General features: G+C 37.6%; 2 protein-coding genes and 1 pseudogene across 5 annotated transcripts in view; 1 reads left to right on the top strand and 2 right to left on the bottom strand.

Moving 5' to 3' along the window:
- Positions 1-20,927, top strand: part of LOC132273674 (protein translocase subunit SECA2, chloroplastic) — a 62,436-nt gene extending 41,509 nt beyond the window's left edge. For 2 of the 4 annotated variants that reach the window (XM_059774675.1, XM_059774673.1), the window contains 10 exons: positions 767-884; positions 1,023-1,103; positions 1,450-1,529; positions 12,674-12,728; positions 12,810-12,879; positions 12,998-13,187; positions 13,283-13,406; positions 14,031-14,105; positions 14,184-14,371; positions 14,632-14,719. In XM_059774675.1, the coding sequence (XP_059630658.1) occupies positions 767-884; positions 1,023-1,103; positions 1,450-1,529; positions 12,674-12,728; positions 12,810-12,879; positions 12,998-13,187; positions 13,283-13,406; positions 14,031-14,105; positions 14,184-14,348 (958 nt within the window). In that variant the 3' untranslated portion in view covers positions 14,349-14,371; positions 14,632-14,719. Of the gene's footprint in view, positions 1-766; positions 885-1,022; positions 1,104-1,449; positions 1,530-12,673; positions 12,729-12,809; positions 12,880-12,997; positions 13,188-13,282; positions 13,407-14,030; positions 14,106-14,183; positions 14,372-14,631; positions 14,753-14,845; positions 14,968-20,279; positions 20,329-20,463 lie in introns of those variants that run through there. The other 2 variants (XR_009470217.1, XM_059774674.1) reach the window with 2 other exon arrangements.
- LOC132273675 (amino-acid permease BAT1 homolog) lies at positions 16,413-21,351 on the bottom strand. The gene is made up of 7 exons (XM_059774676.1): positions 20,965-21,351; positions 20,690-20,869; positions 19,737-19,856; positions 19,385-19,576; positions 18,750-19,055; positions 18,487-18,669; positions 16,413-18,051 (listed from the first exon to the last, which is right to left on the bottom strand). Exons 1-7 carry the CDS (start codon positions 21,073-21,075, stop codon positions 17,560-17,562), a joined length of 1,584 nt encoding a protein of 527 aa, XP_059630659.1. The 5' UTR covers positions 21,076-21,351; the 3' UTR covers positions 16,413-17,559.
- Positions 21,352-26,527: 5,176 nt separating this feature from the next.
- LOC132275786 (small nucleolar RNA R71) lies at positions 26,528-26,626 on the bottom strand (annotated as a pseudogene).
- Between the last annotated feature and the right edge of the window lie 719 nt (positions 26,627-27,345).

Here is a 27,345-nt window from a genome sequence, read left to right as displayed (position 1 = left end):
AGGTCGTCTTAGCCTATTGGTGGGATGGGGTGGTAAGATATGGCGGGGTGGGGGTATTCTTGTTTTTGTTGGGCCAATGTTTCTTGCAGACCATTTGTGGTCTCCTGAGTTGCTGCGATACTTGTTTCAAAAAATAATTAAATAAATAGATAGAGAAAGCAGAACAAATTCTAACAGGAGAGTGAAGTAAGTTGAGGGAAAAAAACAAACTTTAATCAATGAAGCCACAGATGCGATTGTCAGCCTTTCCTTGCAATGATATTTGTCTATTTATTTTAAGAGTTATGAGTGAACTACGGTATATAGTGGTGCCTGGTGGAAGATTGAGGTAGACATCTGAAACAACAAGCTTAGGCTGATTCATTGGCTTAAAATTGAGCTTTTAAATGGCATTTTATATGGCAGAATGTTTCAATAAAAAAAAAATCATTTCTGCTCAAATTGCTCATTGAAACTGCCATCTTATTTGTCAAATTGCCCATTGGCTAAGTTATTCCAACTCAAACTCTTTGTGTACGTGGTTACTTTAGTAGATGTTTTATTTTTTTATCTTTGGTTAATAATGTGATCTTTATAAATGAGACCCATGCCTGATATTTTGTAAGAAGATACGATTCCCGACTTAATTGTAATTTGACATCAATACTTGTCTTCTCCAAAGACGATTTTATTATTATTTCTATTATTGTTATTATATGAAACTGGGATGTGGATTTTATGAATTAAGGTGCCACAGAGTAATGCAAATTAACTTTTGACGTTACAGTTTGCAGGATGAGATGTTTCAGAAGTTTGACTTTGACACTGAGTGGGCTGTGAAACTTATTTCGAGAATCACAAATGATGAGGATCTACCGATTGAAGGCAATGCAATTGTAAAACAGGTGTGGTTCAATACTCTCGACCATGGTCTTTTCTTTTCATTTTAAATCTAGCTTTTTTATCCTATTTTTCTTTTTATTTTTTTGTCATTGTCAATATGATCTCCTTTCTATGAGGTTAAACTATCACAAAACTTTCAGCTTTTGGCGTTGCAAATCAATGCGGAGAAATTCTTTTTTGGCATAAGAAAGAGCCTGGTGGAGTTCGATGAAGTTCTAGAGGTATGCATTTGAGGATAAGAATGCCTTATTCGGACTAGTTATTGCCCTCATTCATTCTACTCCAAAGTTGACACTAAATCATTTATTAGGGTTGCAGACTCTCATTTTAATAAGGAGAAGCTGTTGCACCTTAAACTACTTTTATTGGAATTAGTGAAATCTTTCTTTATAAGCACATTGTTTATAATAATCAAAATAGCAAAAATTTCTTATTGGCAAAACGATTTATGTTGGAATTTTTATTGATTATTTGAGAAAAGAATACATCATTCGATTTAAATCTGAGGTTTTACTTAATTTAAACTGTTATGGCTTATTTTAAGTCTCTTTTTGGTCCCTCTATCAGGTGCAAAGAAAGCATGTCTATGATCTTAGGCAATTAATGTTAATAGGTGATTCTGAAAGTTGTTCTCAACATTTATTCCAGTGAGTTCCTAACTCTCAGCAACTTCATTTGTGCCACCTACCGAATTAGATATCACAACTTTGTTTTCAATTTCTGCATAGTAGTACGTTGCTCTCTACTCAATGTGACGGCATTTCAACATATCGCCATTCTCCACATAGCGGGAAACCGAATATGACATTTGGAATATCAATTTATTTATTTATTTCAGATAAATTATAATTTGTATACTGTTATATATGATGATGTTCACCTTTTAATTTTCCACATATGCTTGTTTTTGTTAATGCAGCGAAGTTGTTATTTCTCATTAAGCATAATATGGTGATAAATGATGTTCATGGAGTCGAAGAAAGAAAATTGACAGGAAAAATTAGCTTTGTTGCTTTTGTGATGTTAACTTTTATGTTAGGGTCTGTAAGGATGTGATAAGAGTGACCCAATCAAAGCATACTCCCACTGCTCTGCTAGCTACAGCCCATACTTGGGTTTAAGAATTCAATAATAAATCCATCCAATTTATGGTCCAGCTAGTCCCGCATAGGCAGGGTTGAGTAAATTGAAATAAGCCTTTTTGAGTGTGTTTAATTATGTTTGTCGCTTGTAATAGCAGCAAGCCAAAATAAGAGCATGCTAATACCTAAACCCACTTGAACCTGGCGTGTTGAATTTGCGACCCTGAGCATGCCAGATGGACTGCACCAATTTTAGCTATTTTATTTGGCACCACGTTACCTGATTAACCGCTCCATTGCAAGCTGTTGGTGCTTCATAAAAATACTTAATTGCCTCTAGTTATCTAAGCATTAGGTTGCTTTTCAGAAATGGGTCAGTCTAAATGAACAATGTAGCATTAGGATTAATACTTCCCTCACATAATTGATGTTCCTCGGTTCCCTGATTTCGTTTTACGTTGATAGTTGATATATCTCTGAAATGTTTAACGTTACAGATTCCAATTTTCAGTTTCCAAATAACAATAGACAAGAATGATAGAAAGGATTATCATCCCTTTCTTCCCTCTAGGTGCTTTTGCAAACTTGGGAACGATTTAGAGGCTGGATTCACCCTCTTTTAATACATGATTAAAGGCAAAACCAATGCCAATTTGGTGCAGACATTGCAAGTTTTCAAGCATCTTTTTATTGAAGATACTTGACCAAACCTACAGCTAACATAATTTAATAAAACAGATTCCAGCTTGAAACCTTTCAGCCCTTCCCTCGATGACCAGGTTTTTGGGTTTTTAATACATCTGCATGATCTGCTCCATCTTACTATAAATTTTTAGTCACCTTATCATCAAGTGAGTTGCTTATCTTACCCTCTTTTTTTTTTTTGATAAGTAATAATAAATTAAACAAGGCGTTCAATAGGGGAACGCATCCCGAAGACATAAGAGAAACCGGGGTCTAAGGCCCCAAAGAATCCAAAAAAGAAATTAAATCAACAGAAGAGGAACACGAACTTCTGTTCACATAACTAAATAGAGAACGAATAATAAAGAGTTTCAGAGTAGCTGTAGACGACTCCTTCCCTTCAAACATTCTACTATTTCGCTCCTTCCAGATGCACCACCCAATACAATGTGGTACAGATCTCCAATAATCACGAATACTCCTACTCACACGACAACCTCTCCAAGCATGAATCAACTCCTTAGTAGAACGTGGCATTACCCTGCACATGCCAAATAGGCCAAGAATGAGATTCCAGCAATCGTGCGCTACAGAGCAATGCATTTTGAGATGATCGACTGACTCCCCATCCTGCTTACATATGCAACACCGATTAACAATATAATTTCCCCTTTTCCTCAAATTATCGATCGTCAGAATCTTACCCCAAACAACAGTCCATACAAAGAATGCCACCCTAGTAGGAACCATAGAGCGCCATATAGTCTATCATGGAAAATCATAAGATGCAAAATTAGACAAACATAAGAACAAAGACCTTACAGCAAAATGCCCGTGAGAGGAGGGAATCCAAAACAAATTGTCATTAACCCATGCCAATTCCTTCCTGCCGATACAATTGATCCAAGAAAATTGTTCATAGTGCTTGAACATCTGTGAGTAGCTGTCCCCTTGTTGTCACCGTGAGATTGTTGTTTTATGATTTCTCTTGAAAGAAATGGGCAAATGATCCAATCTACAGAGACTTGAATATCAACAAACTATGCTTTGAGTCTCATCTAACTAGAGTATGCTAGAAACCTTACAGTTTGATTTTTTCTGAGTGATTATTGTCTTAATTCATCAATTATGTAGTCAAACTGATTGATGTCTGATATGCAAACAACTTGAATATTGAAAAGAGGAAAATGTATTGAATATTGCAAACTGATTTATTGGTTCGGCTTGATTGCAAATTTAGACGGAGGAAGCTATCTTTTTCTTGATTGTTTTATTGGTTAATTTCCCTCTTGTTCATTGGTTGCAAGGCTCTCTGTTTTGTGTGATTTGGCTGCTACACTGTAATCTGAAACTTGATGTGGAAAATAGAAAATACTGAATTACAATCTGATGCTTCGTATTATCTTCTAAATGAACTTTTTGGTCTATGTGTAGCACCAAAAGAGACATTACACATTGGTAAATATCATTTCCACCATACCAAAAAGTAAGGTATAAGCACATCGGTGTGCCTGTATATTGTATTGTGTGCTATGGCTACTGTTAGGTTATTTATCACGTGTTGGAAAAATCTTGCTTAGCACTTAGGGTTGTAAATTGTGGTAAATGTCTCGAGTCACTTGTCTACAACTGAAAGAAGATGATGGGGATGAAGATCGGCGAAGAACATGCTGGAAATCTCTTGGGCTCAATCCTTGTGATCTTTAAAAGACTAAAAATGTTGTTTTGAACCCATTTTTCAAAATGGTTAGGTTAAAGGACTTAGATTGACAAGTTTGTGATCGAAAACTTAGTGTCTGTATTTTGTTTATTTTAGTTTGTCTGGTTAGTTAAGTTTGGAAATACCTTGTCCAAGGGCGGATCAGAATTTTCACAAAGTTGCAAGGACGAAAGGTAAATTACAACTTGAATTGGGACACTCCCAAATTACGGTTTTGTATATAGTAACTAGGGTTTCATGATTTGCACGTTTGTTCTGTTGAACTATTTCTATGTGCATTAAAAATGTTTCTGGAAACAAAATCAAATCAGAATCCAGATTAAATTAGGGCAACAGACGTCGATCAATTGAGGTATTAATCCAAGCCTACTGGCCTACCTGGCTCGATCTATCAAGCAGCTCAGTTCAGAGTTTCCTTTTTTAATTAAACCACCTAGAAACCCTAGCTTTCTCTGATTCTAAAATCTATATGAAGGCATGTATAGTTCAGAAAAACAGAGAGACCACACAAGCATAAGTTCTAGGGTACACTAGTTCTTATAGGCTTACAATTCACATTGCTTGTGCATTCTAGTGATCCTTTGGTTAGAAGTTTTTGTTTTTGCATTCATCATCATGCATACAGAATCGTGAGTGGATCGTTCAGTTATTGAAGTATCAGTTGCTGCGCTAAGGACTTTTCACAACAACTCTACACACAAGAGGACATTATTAGCATGGAGATGGAAGATCCTTGGAGGAGAAGCAGATTGCGTGAGGGGTGTATCTGTCAACAGATCAGCGGCTAGAAGATCTAGAGTAGTTGATCTTGCATGAGTCTGAGTTGGGAGGGATTATGGATTCTTGGTAACAGTCTGGTAACAGTCTGTAACCTCTCCTGCCTCTAATTTTCCAGGTTTGAATTCTGTTTCTCATTCTCAGAGCTCTATTTCTACTCCTCCTTCGTGTGGGGTGTTGAGAAGTGGTGGTGGTGGTGTGGAGAATAGTTCGGTTCAACAGAGGGGCTTTTCTGGGGCTATTGTTTCACAGGTTGAAGGGTCACGGATCGATACTTCAAAAAAGACGTCTGGAAGTGATCAATCTGATGTGGACATAATGGAACCTTTGGCAGTTGTGCGCCCTGATTGCCTAGCGACGTCTAATGATTTGGGTATGGATTGGGTGATAGAAAATATTGGCGTGGTTAATGAAGCTTTGGGTGTCTCTTCGGAGGGTGAGGATGACCGAACTCAGTCCATTCTTCATGCAATTGTGGTAGGAAACGATATACAGAGACCTTTCAAGGCACAAAAGATGTTAAAAATAGAAAACATTTATCACATCGGAAAGGGGAACAGGAGGTCAAGAATCTTATTTCCTATGTAAACTACGAGGGGAAGGATAGGGTGACTAAAGAAAGGGGAAGGACCAGAAGCGGGAAATGGGGAGGAGGGGAATTGATCTTTTTTAGTTCTTAATGAAGTTATGAATTATTACATGGAATGTCCGTGGTCTAAATGATCCGGATAAAAGAAGGGTGGTCAAGGTTGCTGTAAAGAAGTGGAGTGCCCATGTTATATGCTTGCAAGAAACCAAGATGACCTCTATTACTGATGAGGTGGTTAGGAGTCTTTTGGGGGGAAGGTTTGTGGAATGGGAAGCATTAAACGCCTCCGGCACATCGGGCGGAATTCTAATTATGTGGGATCGAAGATGGATGTCCAGAACGAACATATGGAAAGGGCACTACTTCTCATGTGTATTTCAGATGGAGGATGATAATTTCAGCTGGGTCATTTTTGGAGTTTATGGTCCCGTTATTGATTGTGATAGACCAATCTTTTGGAAAGAAATCAGCTACGTTAAGGGATTGTGGTCGTTGCCTTGTTGCTTAAGCGGGGATTTTAATTCTGTTAGGTCTTCGGTAGAGAGGTCCACAAGGGGTAGCTGGTCCTTGGAGATGACCCAGTTTTCAGATTTTATTGATGGTCACTTTCTTATTGATCTGCCATAGGAAGGGGCAGTCTTTACTTGGTCTAATGGCAGGGATCTGGTTACTTTTTCAAGGCTAGATAGATTCCTAATTTCTGGGGAATGGGAAGAGAAATTCTCGGATGTTACTCAGGCAGCTCTAGTTAGGGTGATGTCCGATCATGTGCCCTTAGTTCTCGATTGCGGAGGGATGAGATCTAGACGCATACCATTCTGCTTCGAAAATTTGTGGTTGAGATCTGAGGACTTCCAAGGGAAAGCCAGTCTTGGTTGGGGGGTGGCAACTTTTACAGGCTCTGCTAGCTTTGTGTTAGCTAGGAAGTTTCAGATTCTCAAAACTGAGCTTAAGAAGTGGAACAAAGAGGTGTTTGGGAATCTTGAATGGAAGAAGAATAGAGTTCTTACTGATATTGCTAAACTTGATCGTCTTGATGAGTTGGGGCAGGATGCGGAGTCTTTACGCTCTAGAAGAGCGTCTTGTCAGGTGATTTTTGCTGAGATTGCTGTTATGGAGGAGATTTCGTGGCATCAGAAATCTCGGGCATTGTGGCTAAAAGAAGGTGGCCGTAAAACAAAATTTTTTCACAGGCTTGCTAACGCTCATAGAAGATGTAATCACATCGGGCGTATCCGTGTGAATGGTTCAGAGTTGTGGAGAGAGGATGTGGTGTGCGGGGGAATTGTTTCTTTTTATCAGCAGCTCTACACTGAGACTTTGGGATGGAGACTTAAACTTGATGGTTTGCAATTTAATACTATTTCTACGCTGGATAGTGATAGGCTCGAGGTTGCATTCACTGAAGAGGAAGTACTTAAGGCGTTATCAAGCTGTAATGGCGATAAAGCTTTAGGACCAGATGGATTTACTATGCGGCTTCTCAAGGAGAGCTGGGAGGTGGTGCGCAGTGAGGTGATGTGCACCTTTCAGGATTTTCATTCTCATGGCACATTTGAGAAATCATTGGACGCATCTTTTATTGCCCTTATTCCTAAGAAGGGCAGCGCCTCTAATATTAAGGACTTTCGGCCAATCAGCTTAGTGGGATATATGTACAAGCTTATTGCCAAGGTTTTTGTTCTTAGGAGCAAAATGTTTTGGATGGAATTATTTCAGAGTCACAGAATGCTTTTGTTGGAGGACGGCAGATCTTGGATTCTGTTCTTATCGCAGGGGAATGTGTTGACTCTAGGTTAAAGAGTGGAGTTCCTGGCATCTTATGCAAACTTGATATCGAGAAAGCATGTTAATTGGAAGTTTCTTCTTTACTTGCTTCGGAGGATGGGGTTCGGAGATAGGTGGATAAAATGGATCGAAACTTGTATCTCGGACGTTATGTTCTCTGTGCTTGTGAACGGATCTCCTGCTGGTTTTTTTGCGAGCTTGCGCGGTTTGAGGCAAGGAGACCCCTTATCGTCTTTTTTATTCCTTATTGACATGGAGGGATTGAGCAGATTAATGAAAAGAGCGGAGGATCTGGGTTACATCAGGGGGTTCAAAGTCGGTAGAGATGTTGCTCATCAGATGGAGATCTCCCATTTGTTGTTTGCGGACGATACCTTGGTTTTTTGTGATGCCGATGTTTCCCAACTCAAATATTTGAGGTGCATTCTTGCTTGTTTCCAAGCGGTGTCCGAACTTAAGATTAATGTTGGAAAGAGAGTGCTTGTCCCAGTGGGGGATGTTCCAGATATTTCCTCCTTAGCTGCAGTTCTTGGGTGTGGAGTGGGTGCTTATCCAATTCCTTATTTGGGATTGCCTTTGAGAGTTTCCTCTAGGAGAGTGGGGAGTTGGGATCCGGTGATTAACAGGTATGAAAAGAGATTGGCAGGATGGAAAAAACAGTATCTTTCGCCCGGGGGCGGGGGGGGGGGGGGGGGGGGGAGGCCACTCTTATTAAGAGTACCCTCTCGTCCTTTCCCACCTACTTTTTTCTTTGGGGTTGAAGAGGAGAGGAGTTCAAGTATCATCTTGTTAATTGGGGGTAAGTTTGCAAACCTTTGAAATTAGGCGGTTTAGGCATTCGAAAGCTGGTCCCTTTCAATAGAGCTTTATTGGGAAAGTGGTTATGGAGGTTCGGTAAAGAGCGTCATTGACAATGGAGAAGAGTTGTTTCGTGTCGCTTTGGGGAGGAGAGTGGGGGCTGGTCCTCTCGTCCTGTCTCTATTACAGGAGGCGTTGGCGTGTAGAAATTAATTCGGAAGGGTTGGGATGTGTTTTCCACCCACATTAGATTCAAGGTTCGTAATGGTAGGCATGTTCGATTTTGAGAATAAGCACGCTTACGTAGTTGACTGTTATCAACTTGATAGCAGTGGGGTTACATGAGATATGCGTTTTAGGCATTCTTTTCAGGATTGGGAGATGGCAGAAGCGTGCGTTTTTTTGGATCTATTGTATAGACAAAAGGATGTTGGGAAGTGTAGAAATTAATTCGGAAGGGTTGGGATGTGTTTTCCACCCACATTAGATTCAAGGTTCGTAATGGTCGGCATGTTCGATTTTGGAAAGACTTATGGTGTGGTGATCAGTTGTTATCTCATTCCTTTCCTTGTCTTTACAGTATTGCCGAGAATAAGCACGCTTATGTAGTTGACTGTTATCAACTTGATAGCAGTGGGGTTACGTGAGATATGCGTTTTAGGCATTCTTTTCAGAATTGGGAGATGGCAGAAGCGTGCGTTTTTTTGGATCTGTTGTATAGTCAAAAGGATGTTGGCAGAGGTTGTGATGATATTTGTTGGTCCCTTCCACTCATGGTAGATGTGGTGTCCGATCCATGTTCTTGTGTTTCTCCAATTTTGCTGGCCAAGATTTCCCATGGAAGTCTATATGGCGCTCTAACGCTTCTCTTAGAGTCGCATTCTTTGTTTGGACTGCCACCTGGGGAAAGATTTTGACATTGGTGTTGCCTATGTAAAACAGATGGTGAGTCCGTGGATCACATTCTTATGCATTGTCCTATGGTGTACGATTGTTGGAATCTCATTTTCAGTATTTTTGGCGTTCAGTGGGTGATGCTTAAGCACTTCATTCAACTGATTAACGCATGGAGAAGATGCCCAGTCAAAGGTCATGCCCGTGATTTTTGGAGGATTGTCCCACACTATGTTTGGTGGTGTATTTGGAGAGAGAAATAACAGAAATTTTAAAGGGAAGGAATCGTCTCTATTAAATTTAAAAACTCATATTCTTTGTTCTCTTTTCTGTTATGTAAGAGGAAGCGCTTGCTCCTCAATTGATGATTTATTTGATCTATTGGACTCTATTGGTCCTTATGTTTTTTGTTTTGTGTATTAGGGACGCGTTCCCCTTTTGAATGCTTTTCTAATATATTTATTACTTAAAAAAAAAAAAAACAGTCTATAACCTCTTTCTCAGTAGTAGATTTTTTTTTTTTTTTTTAACCTGCTGGGTCGCTTGATTTTTCCCATTTGGGGTTTTCACTAAAAATCTGGTGTTCTTGTTTGATTGTTTTTCAATACTGCTTTAATATTCCACACACATGATTTACTTTGTGGTTGGATTAGTAAATTCCTATTAGTTAGTTTGATTCTTAAATTGCTGTAAAATTAGTTATAATTTTAAAATTGGTTAAAGTTAGTCAAGCTTTGTTTCAAGACCTATTCACGCCCCCTCCCCTCCTCTCTGTAGGCCTAGATAATGGCCTTGTGCTACTCTATTCAGAGCCTAGGGTTTGGTCCTGTATGGTTCTCAAGGGTTTTGGTCATAAATTATTTTAAAGAGATCAAATGAAAATTTGAAACATGAAAATTTTCACAAAATAGAAGGTTCAATAGAAGTCTGTCTAGATCAATAAAAAAATTCTAGAACAATTTATTGAAGTCTAGAATGGCTTGAGATTGAATGAGCTGAACCTGGATGGTGGAGCTTGATTGAAAGCTTGATTGATCGAAGCAATGCTAGGGAATTGGTCGACTTTTGCGGAAACACTTATTCGAAAACTCTCTTAAAACAATTTATTATTATTATTATTATTTTTAAAGATCTGCTTTCCTATTACGGAATAGGACTCCTATATTGACTACAAATATGGAATTATAGCTAGTTTAGGGTATCTCTCTCAGGTCTTTTTAACTCTTTAAATTTTATTGATAGAATTTATGTCTTTCAGAGAGAGAGAACTTTGATGACCAGTCTAGGTGTTTTTCATATACTACCATAGTCTATGTGATTGAGAGAATCAGAGTAAGGAGCATAATAGAAACAATCAAACAAAGCGTCAATTTGGGAGTTCATATAGAACAAGTTAAATGGATGTGACTCATAGTTGTTAAAGGCTCAAGGCGCACAAAAGCGCAAATGCCTCCTGCAGCCTAAGGCGCAAGGCGAGGCGCGCGCCCAACTGAAGCAAGGTGCACGTTGAAAAAAAAAAAAAACAAAACCCACCTAATAAAGTATTAAAGATGCAATAGTATATATAAAGATGCAAAAGGCAACTAAATGACAAAGATGGTGTACTCTATGGTCTATACACTCACATATCAAGATAAAGATGGATACGGGCTGCTGGCAGGAGATGTATAACAACATACATTTATATACACACACTTGCAGATAAAAATTATTCTAGGGGTGAATAAGAAATGTGTGGGTAAATTCAATGGGGTTTATTGCCAATTAAAATAAGAGGAGCAAGTTGTCAAAACTTGATATTTAGGATTTTTTTATTTTCTTTATAGGATTTTGCCCTTTTTTAATATTAATAATTGATAACTTTATTTGTATATATAATGCCAAAAGTTTGTATTAATTTTTTTTTTTTTTCTCAGCACAGAATATATATATATATATCAATAAAATTTTCCCTCACCAGTCACCACAGAATAGATGAATAACATTAATATGCAAACAACAATTTTTGTAATACAGCAACAAGAGAAAATGAAATTGCATAACATCTACAAAATTGGATGTAAATAAACATCACATTTGAACCCAAGAAAACAGAAAATTGTAAACATCACATTTGAAAACTGCAAACTGAGAATAGAAAACCTGTAAAGATAAAAAAATATAAATAAACAATCAAACATTATAATTACTATTTTGAAGAGTTATAAGTTAGTAGAACTTTTATTTTAGCCCCACTATTACTTTCTTTATTAGTTGAGATTTAATAATGGAAAAAAAAAATAGTTAGGATATAATAGGTATAAAAAAGAATAGAATTCTTTTAAACCACAAAAAAATATATATATAAATAAAATAAAATAAAAAGAAGAAGAGCAGAGAGAGCCGAGAGAAGAAGAATAGAAAAAAATAAAAAATAAAAATAAAAGAAGAGCTAGAGTCTTAGACTCGGCTCAAAGAAGAATAAAAAAAAAAAAATAAATAAAAGGAGCAAGAGACTAGACTCGAGAGAGAGAGAGCCGAGAGGAGAAGAAGAACTGAAGAAGAAAAGAAGAAGAAAAGAGAGAAAAAAAAGAAAAAAAAAAATTACCGAGAAGAGAAGAAGAAGCAAGAAGGAGAGAAGTAGAGAAGAAGAAGCAAGAAGCAAGAACTTACCGGCAGAGACACAGATCCGGCAGATCTGAGCTTCGGCGCTTCACACTTCGCAGATCTTGACGTCTCGTACTTCTCTAGTTCTCTGTCTCTTCTTTCCTTTTGCTTTTTGCTTTTTTTTGTTCTCTTTTTTTTTTTTTTTTTTTTTTTTTTTTGCTTTGTAACTTGCTGCTTGCATTTATAAGTTTTGTAATAAACAAATAAAAACTAAAAATAAACAAATAAACAAATAATAGTAAAAAAAAACAAATTTTCATATAGGCGCGCTTGTACTGCGCCTTTTCCTCAAAGGGGCTCGCCTAGCTAAAGTGCCTCGCCTTAAGTCTTTCAAGGCGCCAAGGTGGCGCCTTAGGCGCGCGCCTCCGGCGCCTTTAACAACTATAACTTTCGCCAAACCACGTAAATCTTTGTGTACTTTTTGTGTGGCATGTTTACTTTTCTGTCGTGATTCATGATCTGTTCTTGGTTGTCGGCGTTTGTCATAACAATATCGGTATGTGGATTTCTCAGCTACCTTTACTTGCTCAATCAGTATGTCCTTGTGTTCACGTCATGCTTGCTTTGTATGTGTATATTGATAAGTTCCAGTTTGGATGTATATGAAAAGGACTAAAGGAGATTTAAGTTTAGCCATATATATATTTTTCTCCATATAGTCTATGTTTAAAACAATTTCTGGTCCATATGACGTGCAGGTTCAATTGTTTTTAATGGAACTTTTATATTCTAGTGAGTTAGTTCTAAGTTTCTAACCATTATCACTATCAGTTACATCTTCGTATTATAAATATTTGTATGCATTGCCTATAGGTACATGCAAGCAGTGGTGGATGAAATTACTTTTAAAAATGTTAATCCACTTAAGGTAGTAAAAATATCCTTCCATATTGCTTTATTCTGTTGTCTACATGTCCCAATTGTTTATTTCTTTCTTTCAAATTTATAGCATCCAAGCAGCTGGAGTTTGGGCAAGCTATTGAAGGAGTTCAATGGAATTGCAGGAAAGATATTGGATGGTAAGCTAGTTCAGAATCACTATTTGTTTCCGTCATTCTAAGTTGCAAATTATTGGTAAAAGAGTTTGAATGACATTTCATATGATAATTTTAATCCTCAAAAATAGAATTTCTCCAGACTCATTTTCAGGGATTACTGAGGAAGCTTTACTGAAATCACTTGCACGACTTCATGAAATGAATTCTGTAAACATCAATGATTTTTGCCTCCCAAATTTGCCGAAGCCTCCAAACTCCTTCAGGGGAATCCGCAAGAAGAGTTCTTCATTGAAACGCTGGCTTGGCATATGCTATGATGATTCAATTAAGTGCGTGAATCTTAATGAATTGACATTGTATATAATCAATTCTTTTAGTTCTTATGTTCAATCTTATGAGTTGTGGGAGATGATGTCTAATGCAGAGAAGGAAGGTACCGAGTAACCACTAATCTTCTCCGCAAATATCTTGGAGATTTTTTAATTGCTTCATATTTGGATGTTGTACAAGAATCTGGTTATGATGATGCCTATGTGAAGGAAATAGAGGTAAGATCCTTTATTGTGTTCTCTGACTGTGAACTTAAAAACTTGCTTTCCACAAGGAAGTTCACTGGCACAAGATTGCATTACTTACTATCATGCAAAAGCCTTGGTGCAACCCAAACTCACAAGATATTATGGAATTTTACTGATAATCAAAGAATTATAAAACATTTGGATACTCAAATTTTATTGATTTAAAGCCATTAAGATTCTTGGTGCAACGCAAACTCACAAGATATTATGCGCTTTTATTGAGAATCAAAGAATTATAAAACATTTGGATATTCCAGTTTTGTGGTTTTAAAGCCATTGAGGTCTGAATTCAGAGATTTGCAACTTAAGACTTGCTGTTCAATATTTCTCATTCAAGTGATTAGTGCTGTGATCCTCAAAGAGGAGGATGGGATATTTAATTGTTCCATTTTCAGATTGTCTGCCCATGTAAATCTTCCAATCATGTATTACAGTAGTGGAAGGTTGACTGGTTATTGTTTTACTGGCCCTGGGAAGTTTATTTTTCTGCGTACCTTATTGATTTGTTCTGGTGGAGCGATGAGCACTTTATATAATGTTTTATTATTATTTATTTCATATATAATTAATATTATGTACCTTGTTGAAATCCAGAGAGCAGTTCTTGTGAAGACTCTAGATTGTTTCTGGAGGGATCATCTTGTAAATATGAACAGGCTCAGTTCAGCGGTATGCTTTATAATTTTGTTGATTACAATCTTTACACTGTTTTCCAATAGGCAAAAGCTTATGTTGAGTTTGTTCTAGGTGAATGTGAGGAGTTTTGGGCACAGGAATCCACTTGAGGAATACAAAATTGATGGGTGTCGTTTTTTCATCTCAATGCTCAGTGCAACTCGGAGAGTAACTGTTGAATCACTCTTGCGGTACTGGTCATCTCCGATGGAGTCCCAGGAAGTGTATTTGTCATAGAACCAGAACAGATGCAATGAAAAGTATATATTTGCTTCTGCTTATGTCTTTAAAGTGACTTGTCTCTTTCAGATGGAATCTATGATTTGCTCCTTGTGAACTTTGAATTCATATATAGGCATGTCATTGTTCATTAGTTTGTTTCCTTAGCATCAAAAGAGAGGCTATTATATATATTCTCCCCCGCCCCCTCCCCCCGCGCGCGCGCGTCATAGCCATTATATATAACCATTCTTTGATTAGCAGGATGACTTTGGGATTCTAAATAACTATTGTCCTGCAGCAGGTGTTAGTCTTGCATTTGGACTGGATAGTTACTTAAAAACACTTGGTTTTGTCTTGGTGGTGTAGATCTCTATCTTGGGAATTAATCAAGTTGATCTTGTTTTGTATCCAATGGAGAGGTATTGACGCTGCTACCTTTTTCTCCCCTTTCTAGGTTTGTGCAAGGGATATATCATAATTACTATAATTAAAATTCTCTGTGTGCCTGGCAGAATGACTTAATGTTACAGGATAACGATCATCTTTTAAAAGGTCCATTTTTCGAGTTCAGACTACTATATCGCTTCAAGTAAACAAGAAAGAAGGTTGTGGTGCTTATCTATCTATACGGAAGGTAAGCAGTTAACTGTGCACATTCAATTATAAATTTACTGAACAGTTAATGCTTGTCTGGTTCAGAAACTCGTTATCTTGAATAGTTACATCTTCCCCAGAAGAAAAGGGTCATGTGTTGCTTCCACAAAAGGAGCAAAAGTCTTTTCTGTCAGCTGATTGCCACGGATAAAAGTCCTACAGAGGTGACATTTGGTTTGTTTTATGAGGGTGGTGGGGAGGATTTTTACATTGAAGGCCCTCTACAAGAATTGGGTCATGCTGAAGTTTTTTTCAGAAAAAAAGGATGGTTCTAGAAATGATTTCTTGATAAATCGATGGGTCTTTTAAGTGAATAATTTGAAACCTTATAGTTGTCTCTAGTTTTTAGTGAAATGATCCCCATCTCACCTCATTTATTATTCTAATCGTGCGCACAAATAATTTCACTTTTATCCTTCTGTTTCCTCTTTCTTCTCCTTGTCTCTAGATTCTTTCTCTATACCAACACCATCAATCACCAACCACCATAAAGCCACCATCATTTTCACCTCCCATATAACTGCCACCACCACCCAGTCTTACCCTTCTCTCTAGACCTCTCTAACAAGCCTACATTATGCTTCAACTGAAACTCACCTCTGAATCTATCACCATTTTGGTCAAGACCTGCTACCGCACATCACAATCTTCAACCCTGCATCATCTGATTGCTGCCTTTGCCACCCAATTTCACAATGCACTCCCTCTCTAACCAAACCAAATTAACTCCAACAATGGCAACCAACACTGCCATCTAAACCCACCACCACTTAGCCTCCGTTTATTTAACTCCATCATTATCCCATCTTTGATCAAACCCCCACTTTGCCTACATTAATTGCTAATCCTGAAGTGTTATTCTTACCAGGCGGTTTCAGCTGTTTTGGAGCATTATGCAATCACCTCAATAACAATTGCAGCACTAATCATTTTTACAAATTATCCACTTTATGTTCTCCAATATTAATTTAATTTCGTATATGAAAAAAATTAATGAACAGTATACCTTATTCTTGTTATATATTTTTTGGGTAAATTACATTGCCACCCTCTGAGGCTTGCTCTAATTACACACGGTGGTAAAAAATGGCCTTAATTATACCGCTCTCAACTCAGGTTTGGCACATGTGCTCAATGACCCTCATGCCATTAAAACCGTCAAGAAATATTTATGTAATGACTGAATTGCCCTTTACTTGTATAAAAAGACCATACTAGCCTTATAAGGTAGTGTAAAATTAAAAAAAGACCTAAAACATATTTCTCTCTCCAAAACCCACTCTTGGGTATATAATCAAAATGCACCACTACCCACCACCACAGCCTCCCCCACCTATATAAACAGATTATATATATATATATATATATATATATATATATATATATTTGTGTATGACACACTGAATGCATTCCATCTCTGGTGTTACACCATATCTGGTTCCCACACAAAAAAAATCGATTTCAGATAACATCATGACCATTGATCTGGTGTATTTGTACCTAGACTCTGCAAACAGTGATCTAGCACAGAGCTGCAACATAGATTTCTGCATAAAATGCCCAGATAAGTAACACCAATGCATCCCTGGACCTGGCTATCAAGGGTATCACAATGGCTGGTTCAAATTCATGCAAGTTGAAAAAAGTCATCTATCTGCAACACTATTAGGCTTCGTTTGGTATATCCGCCCACACGTACGCAACCATGACAATGAAACAACCATGAGGGTATTATTATTATAGGTTAGGTTTACAATTCAGAGGGTTTGAGGTGAGGAGTTTGAGGGTTGTTTGAGACAGTGGAGCCAAGGCAAAATTGCTGCTACCATAGGGTATTATGAGTTTTCAGTAAAAATTAGTTTTATTTTGATGGAGCTGATGACAAAAGAGAAGGGGTAATTAACCCAGAGTCGTCTGATTGAAGCATTTTTGAATGCTAAGTGAAAATTGTGGTAGTTTTTCCTTTTCAAATTGATTTCATTTGCGTATTTAGGTAATTTTTCCTTTTTGAATTGATCCCATGGGAGTGTTCTGGTAGTTTATAACCATAAACAATTACAACAAACATTTCCAGCAACGATGGAATTTTAGTGGATGGTGGGTCTATTTATTTGTTTGTCAACTTGAGGTTGAAAATGAAGCTATGGAGATAGAGAGAGGGTGGGTGGTGGTAAGTGGAGAGGGAGAGAAAGGAGTGGAGGAGGGTGGTGGTGGAGTAGAGAGAGAGAGAGAGGGTAGGTGGCGTGCGGTTGAGAGAGGGGGTGGGGTTATGTGAATTAATATTATTAAGGGGGTGTTTTAGTCCTTTCACTTGTAAAATTTGTTCTTAAAAAATGGCTTATTTGATAAGGGGCGAATATGACATTTCATAAAAATTGACACGGTAAGCTGATTAATGTCACTGAAGGGGTCAGTGTAATTTAGGCCATTTTCGACCACTAAGTGTAATTAGGACAAACCTCGGGGGTGTGAGTTTAATTTAGCCATATTTTTTGCCTCTTAAATTTTACGACTCATTAATGAGAAACTATTCTGATACATCTTTTGTTTCAGTTTCATTCCAGATAAATTTTCAAATATTTCCATTCTGTATATCGATGTTCCTTACAGGTCCCTTGAACCATTTCCTTGCATCCAGAACCCACCAAAGCATTATCAATGCCAAAGCTGCAGCGAGAGCTACAGGCGCATAGTTGAAAGTATCCCATGTGATGGGATAGAGAGTTGGCAATAAGAAGGCTGAGCAGGTGTAACATATCCACAAGAAAGCTACCAAGCAAATGGGCCTTCTTGCTTTACCCAAGTAAAAGGGCCCTGGTTTGAAGTTCTCCTCAGCCATGACCATCCTTGCAAAAATTGGGACTGCATAGCCACCTACCCATCCAACTGTACTTATGGAAATTATGGCAGAAAAGATCACATTGAGTTTCAAGATGGGCAGTCCAAGAATGATGGAGATGGCTGCACAGAGCCACACAGCATTTACTGGAACCTTGTGCTTCGGGTGAATTCTTCTCCAGATCGATGAAAATGGAATTCCTTTGTCCCTAGATAAAGCATAAACCTAGGAAGAGGAGAAAAACCAAGTTCCAAATAACCAAAATATTAGAACATGGAATACACGAGACGGGATATATGTTCTTATTTGAACACAATTTCAGATTGACAACTGCACAAGTTGGAACTACTGAGAGAAGAATTGCAGATGTGAGGTTTATTTTTAGTTTTTGGTCAGAGAAGAAGTGGGAATTCATGTCTGTTACACAGGATAATAGTTGTGCCATAGTGGGAAGCTTGCACTTTGTAAACAGGTATGCAGAAAGAGGTTCAATATTGAATCCCAAATTCTAATGGATCATATATTCTTTTTATTTCTTGGCGTACCCAGAAAACATGGGGCAGAATTTTTTTTCCTTCATATAAAATTATTGGCCCCTAATTAATATTAGTTAGCCAAACATCCTGTGAGGGAGGGAGAAGAGGGGAGAGATTTACTTACTACTCTGGCAGCACTGGTGGTGACAGAGAGCCCACAAAAGAAGAAGGATCCCCAGATAATGCAGAGGAAAACTACAGCTCCAGTGGAATTTTGATACCTCCCATAGAATGCGTCATAGATTATCTGTGCTGGCACAAGTGCTCCGGCTGTTTCGTTGTTTTCATCATACAAATATTTTGGATCCTACATTACAAAACAATGTCTTGTTAAGTTAGTACATTCCTGCATAATACAATGCAGAAACAGTAGCAATTCAATGGTACCTGGATGCTGAAAGTAAGAGCTAAGTTGTACGCCCACCCAAACACAGAGATAATGCCGATGGTAGACAGAATTGCAGTAGGACCAGTTCTATCGGCACCTTTTGTTTCTTCGGTTAAATGGGCAGCGGTGTCATAGCCATACAGACAGTAGTTGCTCAGGAGTACTGACATAATGACTGCATAAGGTTTGTTGCTTATGCCTGTGTGCTCTGGAGACGTTTCAAAATGAGTGAACACATAGGAGGCTGGTTGTGTTGTCTGGGCTACCAAGGGAAGCATTATGATGACTACCAAGCCGCCAACTACCTGCATGTTCAGGTCAAATTAATTCACATACTTTATGGTATGTTTTTCCATGCAAATTAGAGCTTTTAAGATCACAATGTTCGGCTGTTTGTGCTTGGCTTCTGAAAAATTGCTGTTTGTTCTATGCATGTTTGAAGTTGTGAAGCTTGACTTAATCTCCTTTAAACATAGTTGAACTGTTGAACAAGATTGTTTGGAATCGTACTTGTTTAACAAACAAAGTTTAAACAAACCAATAGGAATAGGTTAGCATGAAATGTATTGTTCACTTGTAGCCCTAAAATTTGGATAAACTATCAGGTGACATGGAATAGAATGTAAAATATTACCTGCCACCATATGGAAATTATGTTGAGGTATGCAATAACTTGCAAGGCGAATGAATTGAGTATTGCCCATATAATGATTATGACCGTATACATAAGCAGGAATATGCTCCGAGGTGCAAAGTAACCTCCACCCTTGTTTGTTCCAGTGGACAATAGAATAATAAATTGCACTGCTTGTGATCCTGAATATGCCTGCCATTGTGTGTTGTGTGTGTGTATTAAGTGGATATACAATAAGCAAAAAATTTAGTGGACATACAATAAGCTCTTTACCCACACACACACACACACACACACACACACACAGGAACATGGAGTTAAAAAATGGTATGGTAGAAGGAAGTTACATTACCTGAGCACTAATTCCAGAAATGAGACCTATGGTCTCGAGCCAAGCACAGCACCATGATGCAAATGGCCCCCACCTGGGTCCAGCCAAGTGAGCAGCCCAAAAGTAAAGAGAACCAGTGGTCTGTTTGATGTTTTAAACAACCAAGTATCATATCCATTTTAGTAAACCTTCGAAAGAAAACACCAACCAGGGGCGACAAAATGCAGTTTTATAGACAGTTAAATGGGCAGAGCTGATCTCTAAAGCTTAGTGAAGATTCTAAAGTTGGTTAACAATCAATTAAAATGTCAATCCAAAAATCAGAATCGTGAATGGGAGGTAAGGTGTAGACTTTGATATATAAATGAACTTTACTTAAAAGAGAGAAATCCGAGCATAAAATTGGCGAAGGATCAAATTAAGGTGTAGACTTTGATATACTTGTACTATATATACATAGATTGTGGATGTTTTCTTATAGGATGATCTGTTATTTTGAAGATACTGAATATTTCTGGCACTGGTCTGCAACTAAACTAAATACAAGTTTTTGCATCTTTTCAGGATATTCATAAATTACAAGTAGTTTATATGCTGTGATCTGCAGTTAAAGGTAATTCATGTCCTGGAATTATGATTAGTTTGAAGTTTGAACTAAAATGGTTTTCAATTCCATTAGTGAGGTGTTTATTCTCAAAATTTGTGACCATCGAAGTTATATATGACAGCTTTTGCATTTGGATTGCAGGAGTTAGAGCTCGAAAAGATGGGCTATCTCTGTGCATGAGAACCCTGCCACTGCAGGGTCTGGAGAGGGATCATATGTATGTGTATGCATCCTTACCTCGCATGCGGAGCGACTATTTTTTATTTCGAACGCATGACTTCCAGGTGGTTATGATGGAGCGACTTTATCGTCGTGACAAGACCATTGTCTGCTAAAGGAAAAGAAGAGAGAAGAAAATGAAACATACTGGGAAAGAGGAGCATATTTCAGCCATAGCAATCCCAACAAACCAGGTGAAGAATGTAACTACAATCCATCCCCATATTAAGCTTGCAGGACCTGCATAAAGGAGGCTTGGCCCATATAGAGGAGTTCCAGTGAACACTGCCATGGCAGAGAATGTAATTGCAAGTGTCTTGAAAAAACTCTGCAGGGAAAAAAAAAAAATTAATAATGAATGGATTTAGATCTCCTTTGGAAAATTATGACTAGATAGTAGTAGAAGTTGGAAGATTATAAAACCATCTCTCTTCTAAGTTCTTGCTTGTATCCAAGCTCATTGAGTCGCTTCTCTCCTGAATCCATTTCCATTGCTTGCCTAGCAGTACTAACATTTTCCACTCTTGAAGCCATATATATATATATATATAGTAACTTAATTGCAGAGACAGTGCAATTTACTCAGGAGAGGGAAATAGGAATCTCTCATGTGTCCTTCCAAGTCCTCTGGATGATCATGAAGCTAAACTGGTGGGCTTGAATTAGTCGGTACGTTTAGTCAAACAGTGGAAAAGTGAAGATGAAATGGTTACCACCAAGAGAAGATAGGACTCTATTACTGGTATTGTGAAGTAGATTTGGAGTATGTAACATTATAAATTGTAGTTTCTTTGACTCTCTGTGCAACTTTTGGTGTCTAGTGCTTGTCTTTACTTTTTCCAAGTGACGCATATGAGTCCGGGATTATTGCCAAAGCATTTCAAACCTTTGAATTTCAGTGGGGCCGAGTACTAATAAAATACTGCAAAGTTTGAAGGCCAATTCTCTTGATGGCAACCTTTACCAGTTTCCAATTTCAGAAAATGGCCATTATGCAAATGGCTCCAATGTCTTGATCTCTCTCTCTCTCTCTCACACACACACACACACACACACACTTTTACTAATTGTTTTGTGCATGAGCCTTCCTCTTTTCCTGTTTGTTTGTTTGTTTAAAAGGTAAAAGTTGATGTGTATGTATATAAATGTAAAGTTTTACACACAGCTAGCCCATGGCTTACTAGAGATACAGTAATAAAACCAAACCATGATGGGAATAAGCCCATGCCCAACTAGCATTCATTTTCAAAAGGATGACAACCGTTGAAACAGTTTCAAATTCGGTAACGGAGGCACAGAGCAAAGCCTTAAGCTTCACATATTGTTACGTCTGGAGGTCTTGACGGGCAGGGGTGGCAATTTAGCCCTCAAATGGAATTGCCAATAGAATTAAAATACAAGAAAAGAAAGTTGACATGAGCTGGACCTCTTGGAAAGGAACACAACCCTATGTATTTATAGAATTCGTTACTGTTACAGAATCTTTTCTCCTTGATTCTCTCCGATTGAATTTAAATTTAGTCAACTAGTTTGTAGTTGATTGGGCTTGCTTAAATAAACTTACTTCCTTTTGGGTCTTCAATTGCTTTCATAAGGCTCATTTGTTTACACTTAGTCCTCTTCAATTAGTCAACTTTAGCTTCCTTAATTTTTTTTTTAAGAAATTAACTCTAGCTTCCTTAATTGTAGCAACCTCTTTTGTAAACTTGACAACCATATCTCCATAATTATAGCAACCCCATATGTAGTCCACTGTTCCTCATTGTTGCCAAAGTGGCCAATCTTATGGCATCATATCAATGCCACTTGTTGTTATTTAATTCATCCATGCCATCACTGAGGTGGCTGTCATGCTTTGATGCCAACAATTTGCAATCAAACAATAAAATAAGAATGACCATCCTATTTCATTCCACTCTCACTTGCATTCCATTCCATTCTTGCATACATAACACAACATTAATGTCATGTTAATACCATAATTATCAACCACTTTCCATTGGAAGATTGCACTGGTCGATTCCAATGGAAAGGTGATGGGTTGTCTATTATAACTTTTCAATAGAAATTACTATTTTCAAGAGACTTCAGCAAAAAATCAATCAAAATTGAACACGTGGCTTATTAAAAGGGCTACGCCTATATCTATTTGCACCATAATTATCGGTCACTTTCCAATGGAAAGTTGTTGTGGCCAATTCTAACGGAAGGTTGATATGCTGATGAGCATATAATCATAATGTAACACGTGGATTCAATTGAGAAAGCAATTTGGTAAAATAACTAATGAACCAAGAGGGAGAGGGGGAATTGGTTCTTCCACTTTCTTTTAGGGTTTTAAACACTTTTCACAACTAAAATAATCACCACAACTTGTAAGGAGTGCTTGCAGATATCACTAGGGTTTTAAAACCCTAATCTGTCACAAATGTTTGATTCAAAACCACAGCCACATGTATACCAGGTTTTTACAAGGTTAGCCCCTCTCAATAGGGATCAAAAACCTTGGTTTTTTGGGTACACTCCTAATGCAAAATCCACTAGTTGCGTTACAAGTAGATACACACTTAGTTGTCTCTCACTTTGCACACACCCTAGCTCATAATATGTTCTCACAAATTTACCTTGTCCTAAATACCCCTACTTGGACCAAATAAGCTCTCATAACTCATCAAATACATAATGAAATATGTATAACAAATATACTTGAGCTATTACACAAGATTAGAGTGAATATATAGCTCAAAGTATAAACCAAAACAAGTTCTTCACAAGTTTCTGCAGAATTTGTGGTCTGAAGGGTAAAATTGGAATTAAGCTTCAATACAGACTTGAACTTGGTTCTTACTCCCTTATATCAACAATATACGCTTGCTTACATGTCAACCACAATGAGAATAACAAGATATATGATGATCGCTGAAAAGTGCTTATTTAAACCCCTTAAGCTTAGGTATTCTAGAACCTTTATCTACTTTATTTTACCGTTTTGTATTGATTTCGTGTTATTTCCATTTTCAGGTACTTATCCCCAAAATAAGCTAACTTAGCCAAATAAGAGCATATTTGAAGCAATTCTGGGATGAATCAAAGAAAGGAGCAAAGTAGAACAAAAGGAAGTAAAAGGTGGAATTTCAGCAACTTCGATTGATCTTAAGAAAAGTTCGATCGATCCAACTTACATCAATCTCAATACTTCAAGATGGATCTGAGCCATGATTATCTCTGAACAAAGATCTCAAAGTTCGATCGATCTAACTTCCTTCTTCGATCGATCGAACATTCTTATCTTTATCCAAATGATTGATCTTATCCAGTTGTATCACCCTACCAACCACTTTTATCCTTTTCCCAAAAATATCTTCAAAATATCTCAGATTTGTTTTTATCCAAAAAGGCGCCGCCATTGAGGATCGATCCAACTTCAGTTCGATAGATCTCAGCCATGTTCGATCGATTTAAGTCCAAGGTTCGATCGATCGAACTTCCTCCAGTGCGAAAAAGTTAAATTTTCAGCTCATTGTAAGCTGTCCTTATCCAATCATTGGGGAATATTTGCTGCACGACCCCAGCTCATTTTGTGTGTCACTTGACCTACCTATATAAAAAATATGATACACTTTTTAAGAGGGTGATTAACATTCTTAGAGATTAGAGAGAAGCTACTCTTAGTAAGGAAGAAAAGAAGAGGAGGAGGCTAGAGACACCATTGGAGACTTTTCATCAACCAAGGAGCAGATTTCTTCCATGGCGCTTGCCCTTGAGGGTTGGAGGACATAATCCATGAGTGGCTAGACATCCTCTTGGGGCTAGAGTTAGCCCTAAGCTTGCTTTCTACTTCTTGATTTATGTATTTTGAGGGGATTTGTATTGTAATTCATGTCTTGACACTTATATATATATAGATCTTGTTTCTTCAATGATTTATGTGATTTAATGCTTCCAATTGTTCATTTCATTCTATCTATATGTCTATGTATGCTAGAATAGATGTTCATGTGTTTGTCTCTATTTCTTGTGTTATTGATGCATGTCTATGTGTGTTGATGCTATAAATCTAGAGATTGTCAAGACATAGTGCTTAATGTCATGTTCTTATGGTTTATTTGATGGTTCATACTCATTGCTTGATGGATTGTGCCTCTCCCTTAGTTTAATTAGTTTAATTTCATGCCATTAGTTTGATTGTAGTGTAGTTGTTAAATAGGAGGACAATCCATGCTTGTTGTTGATGTTCCATACTTATGAAAAACAAGTAACATGTATCTTTAACCTTGTGATGTGTTTGGATTGTGAGCTTAAAGAAATGATTAATGGCTTAATTTGATATGTTGTGCTATCCACCATATTGTTTAGACAATATATGCTTAATTTGTCATCCATGCTTGTTGGAACAACCACACATACACACTTTATTGCAAAACATGTTCTTCCCCTCATTAATCATTCTTCAAAGGTATAGAAAAGCTATGCTTAGTGGTGATCTCTAAACCCCAAGATCTCTCTCTATCTTTTATTCTCTCTATTGCACTATTGTTTACTTTAGTTTAATTTGCATCTAGTTTAATTCAACCAACCAACCACTATTTTGATTATTCGACCTACTAATCATAATCTTGATTCCTCAAACTAGTGCGACCCTCACAATCCCTTGGGACGATCCATACTCACTCTTGCTACGTTAGTAGTAGTGTTAGTAGTGGTTTTTGTAAATTTAAACTTGATCTAAAAGGCTTTTTTTGAACCGCATATTCACTATATTATTTTGGCGTATAGGAACGGCCGTCGTCAAATTTTGGCGCCATTGCCGGGGATTGATTGATTGGCAACGTCGTATTTGTGGAATCAATTTGGAATTAGTACTCCTTTGATCGTGTCTTTACTTTGTTTTCAATTTTTGTTACTTATTGTGTTTGTTCTTGATTGACAAGGAGCATTGAGTTAGGAAGCAAGCAAAGGAGCTAAGCAAGCAAAGAAAAAGGCTAAAAATTAAAAAAAATTGCTAAGCTAAGCTATAAATTTGGAGTTGAAGTGCTAAAGGACCTTTGTGAGCTTTTCTTTACTCAAGCCCTTAGTTAAATCATCGGCCCGCGTGTAGACTAATTCTTAGATAAATCGTGAGCCCACGTGGAGGCAATTTACTTTTCTTGCATTTTTGTTTAAGCATGGGAGTATGAACATTGAATGTGGAGGAAGTTTGTTAATTATTGATTTGTTGTGAAGGTGAAGTGTTTGTTGTTATTGCTTGTTGTGTTGCATTGTGCATGCATGGTCGTAGATCATTGAGACCCACTCTTATCCCTTTAAATTTTCATCTTGAATCCATTGTTCGAAACCCTAGGGGGAGAGGTAGTTCTAGTCAATCCATTTCATCAATGGAAGGACACAATGAGGACCATGTAGAAGACCTTGGTCACATAGACCAACAAGGTATTCTCCACCCCAATGTACATCATGATAACATGCAAGTGCCATTAGGCATGCCAAGGCCATATGTTCATCCACCACAACAACAAAGCCAAGTTCCATTGGGAATGCCAAGGCCAATCTATACTCCACCACTTCCCATCATTCAAGGCAACCAAGGTGCCCATGTTGCACCTCTAATTGCTAATCCTCCCCTTGCTTTAAGAGATCATTATGTGCTTAATGAATATAATGCACCCACATGCATTCAATTGCCACCATTTAGAGCACACCACTATGAAATTAAGCTATAAACCAGTCAAATGCTTCCTAACTATCATAGATTTCCAAATGAAGAACCTTACAAGCATTTGGATGAGTTTCTTGAAGTATGTTCCACCGTAAAATATACGGAAATGCCGGAAGAGGTCTTAAGGCTCAAACTTTTTTCATTTACCTTTAAAGACAAGGCAAAATATTGGTTTAACAATCTTAGGCCTTTTTCAATAACTTCTTGGGTAGAAATGCAACAAGAGTTCTTGAAGAAATACTATCCGATTTCTAAGACCAATGCCATGAGAACCTCAATTCGAGAATTTTCACACGGGGATGGAGAAACATTTCATGAGGCATGGGAACACTTTAATGAATTGCTTAGGAAGTGTCCACATCATGACATGCCCAAATGGCAATTAGTTCAATATTTCTTTGAGAGCTTATCGGACAATTACAAAGGCATGGTTGATGCTTCCATGGGTGGCTCTTACATTGATAGGCATGATGATGACGTGTGGCGTCTTTATGAGAGTATGAGTGAAAATTCTTTGCATCGTACTTTATCTTCGAAGAATGGTAGAAATTCTAGTGGTAGGAAGAGTGTTGGCTTACATCAAGTCGATCACTCCAATGAAATTGCCGCCGAAATGAAATCATTATCTCAAAGGTTTGATCAATTTTTGATCAACCAAAACTCGGCGAATTAAGTATCTTCCTTCCCTAACCATTCTCATCATGCATCTAATGAAACATGTATGACTTGTTCAAGTGTTTTACATTCTACTTCCAATTGTCCCCATGGACATGTGCATAGTGAGCATCATGAACAAGCAAATGCTATTTTTACTAATCAAGGGAACAATCTTTATGGAAATCATTACAATCCTAGTTGGAGGAATCACCTGAATTTCTCTTGAAAAAACCAAGGGGAGGGCTCAAACCCTTCCCAAGGCGGTTTTCAAGGAAAATACATTCCACCTCCACTACAAGGCCAAGGTTCCCAAGGTTTTAGATCATCATATCAATCACAAGGAAACCAATTTTCAAATTCTCATTTTCCTAATCATCCATCATATTCCCAAGGAAATGTTAGAAGTCCCACTTTTGAAGAGAAAGTTTTAA

This window comes from Cornus florida, unplaced genomic scaffold (genome assembly GCF_030987335.1).
Source record: "Cornus florida cultivar Cherokee Brave unplaced genomic scaffold, ASM3098733v1 CherokeeBrave_3.0.0_Hap2_Chr09, whole genome shotgun sequence".
NCBI classification, from domain to species: domain Eukaryota; kingdom Viridiplantae; phylum Streptophyta; class Magnoliopsida; order Cornales; family Cornaceae; genus Cornus; species Cornus florida.
This window is presented reverse-complemented; position numbering and strand designations above follow the sequence as displayed.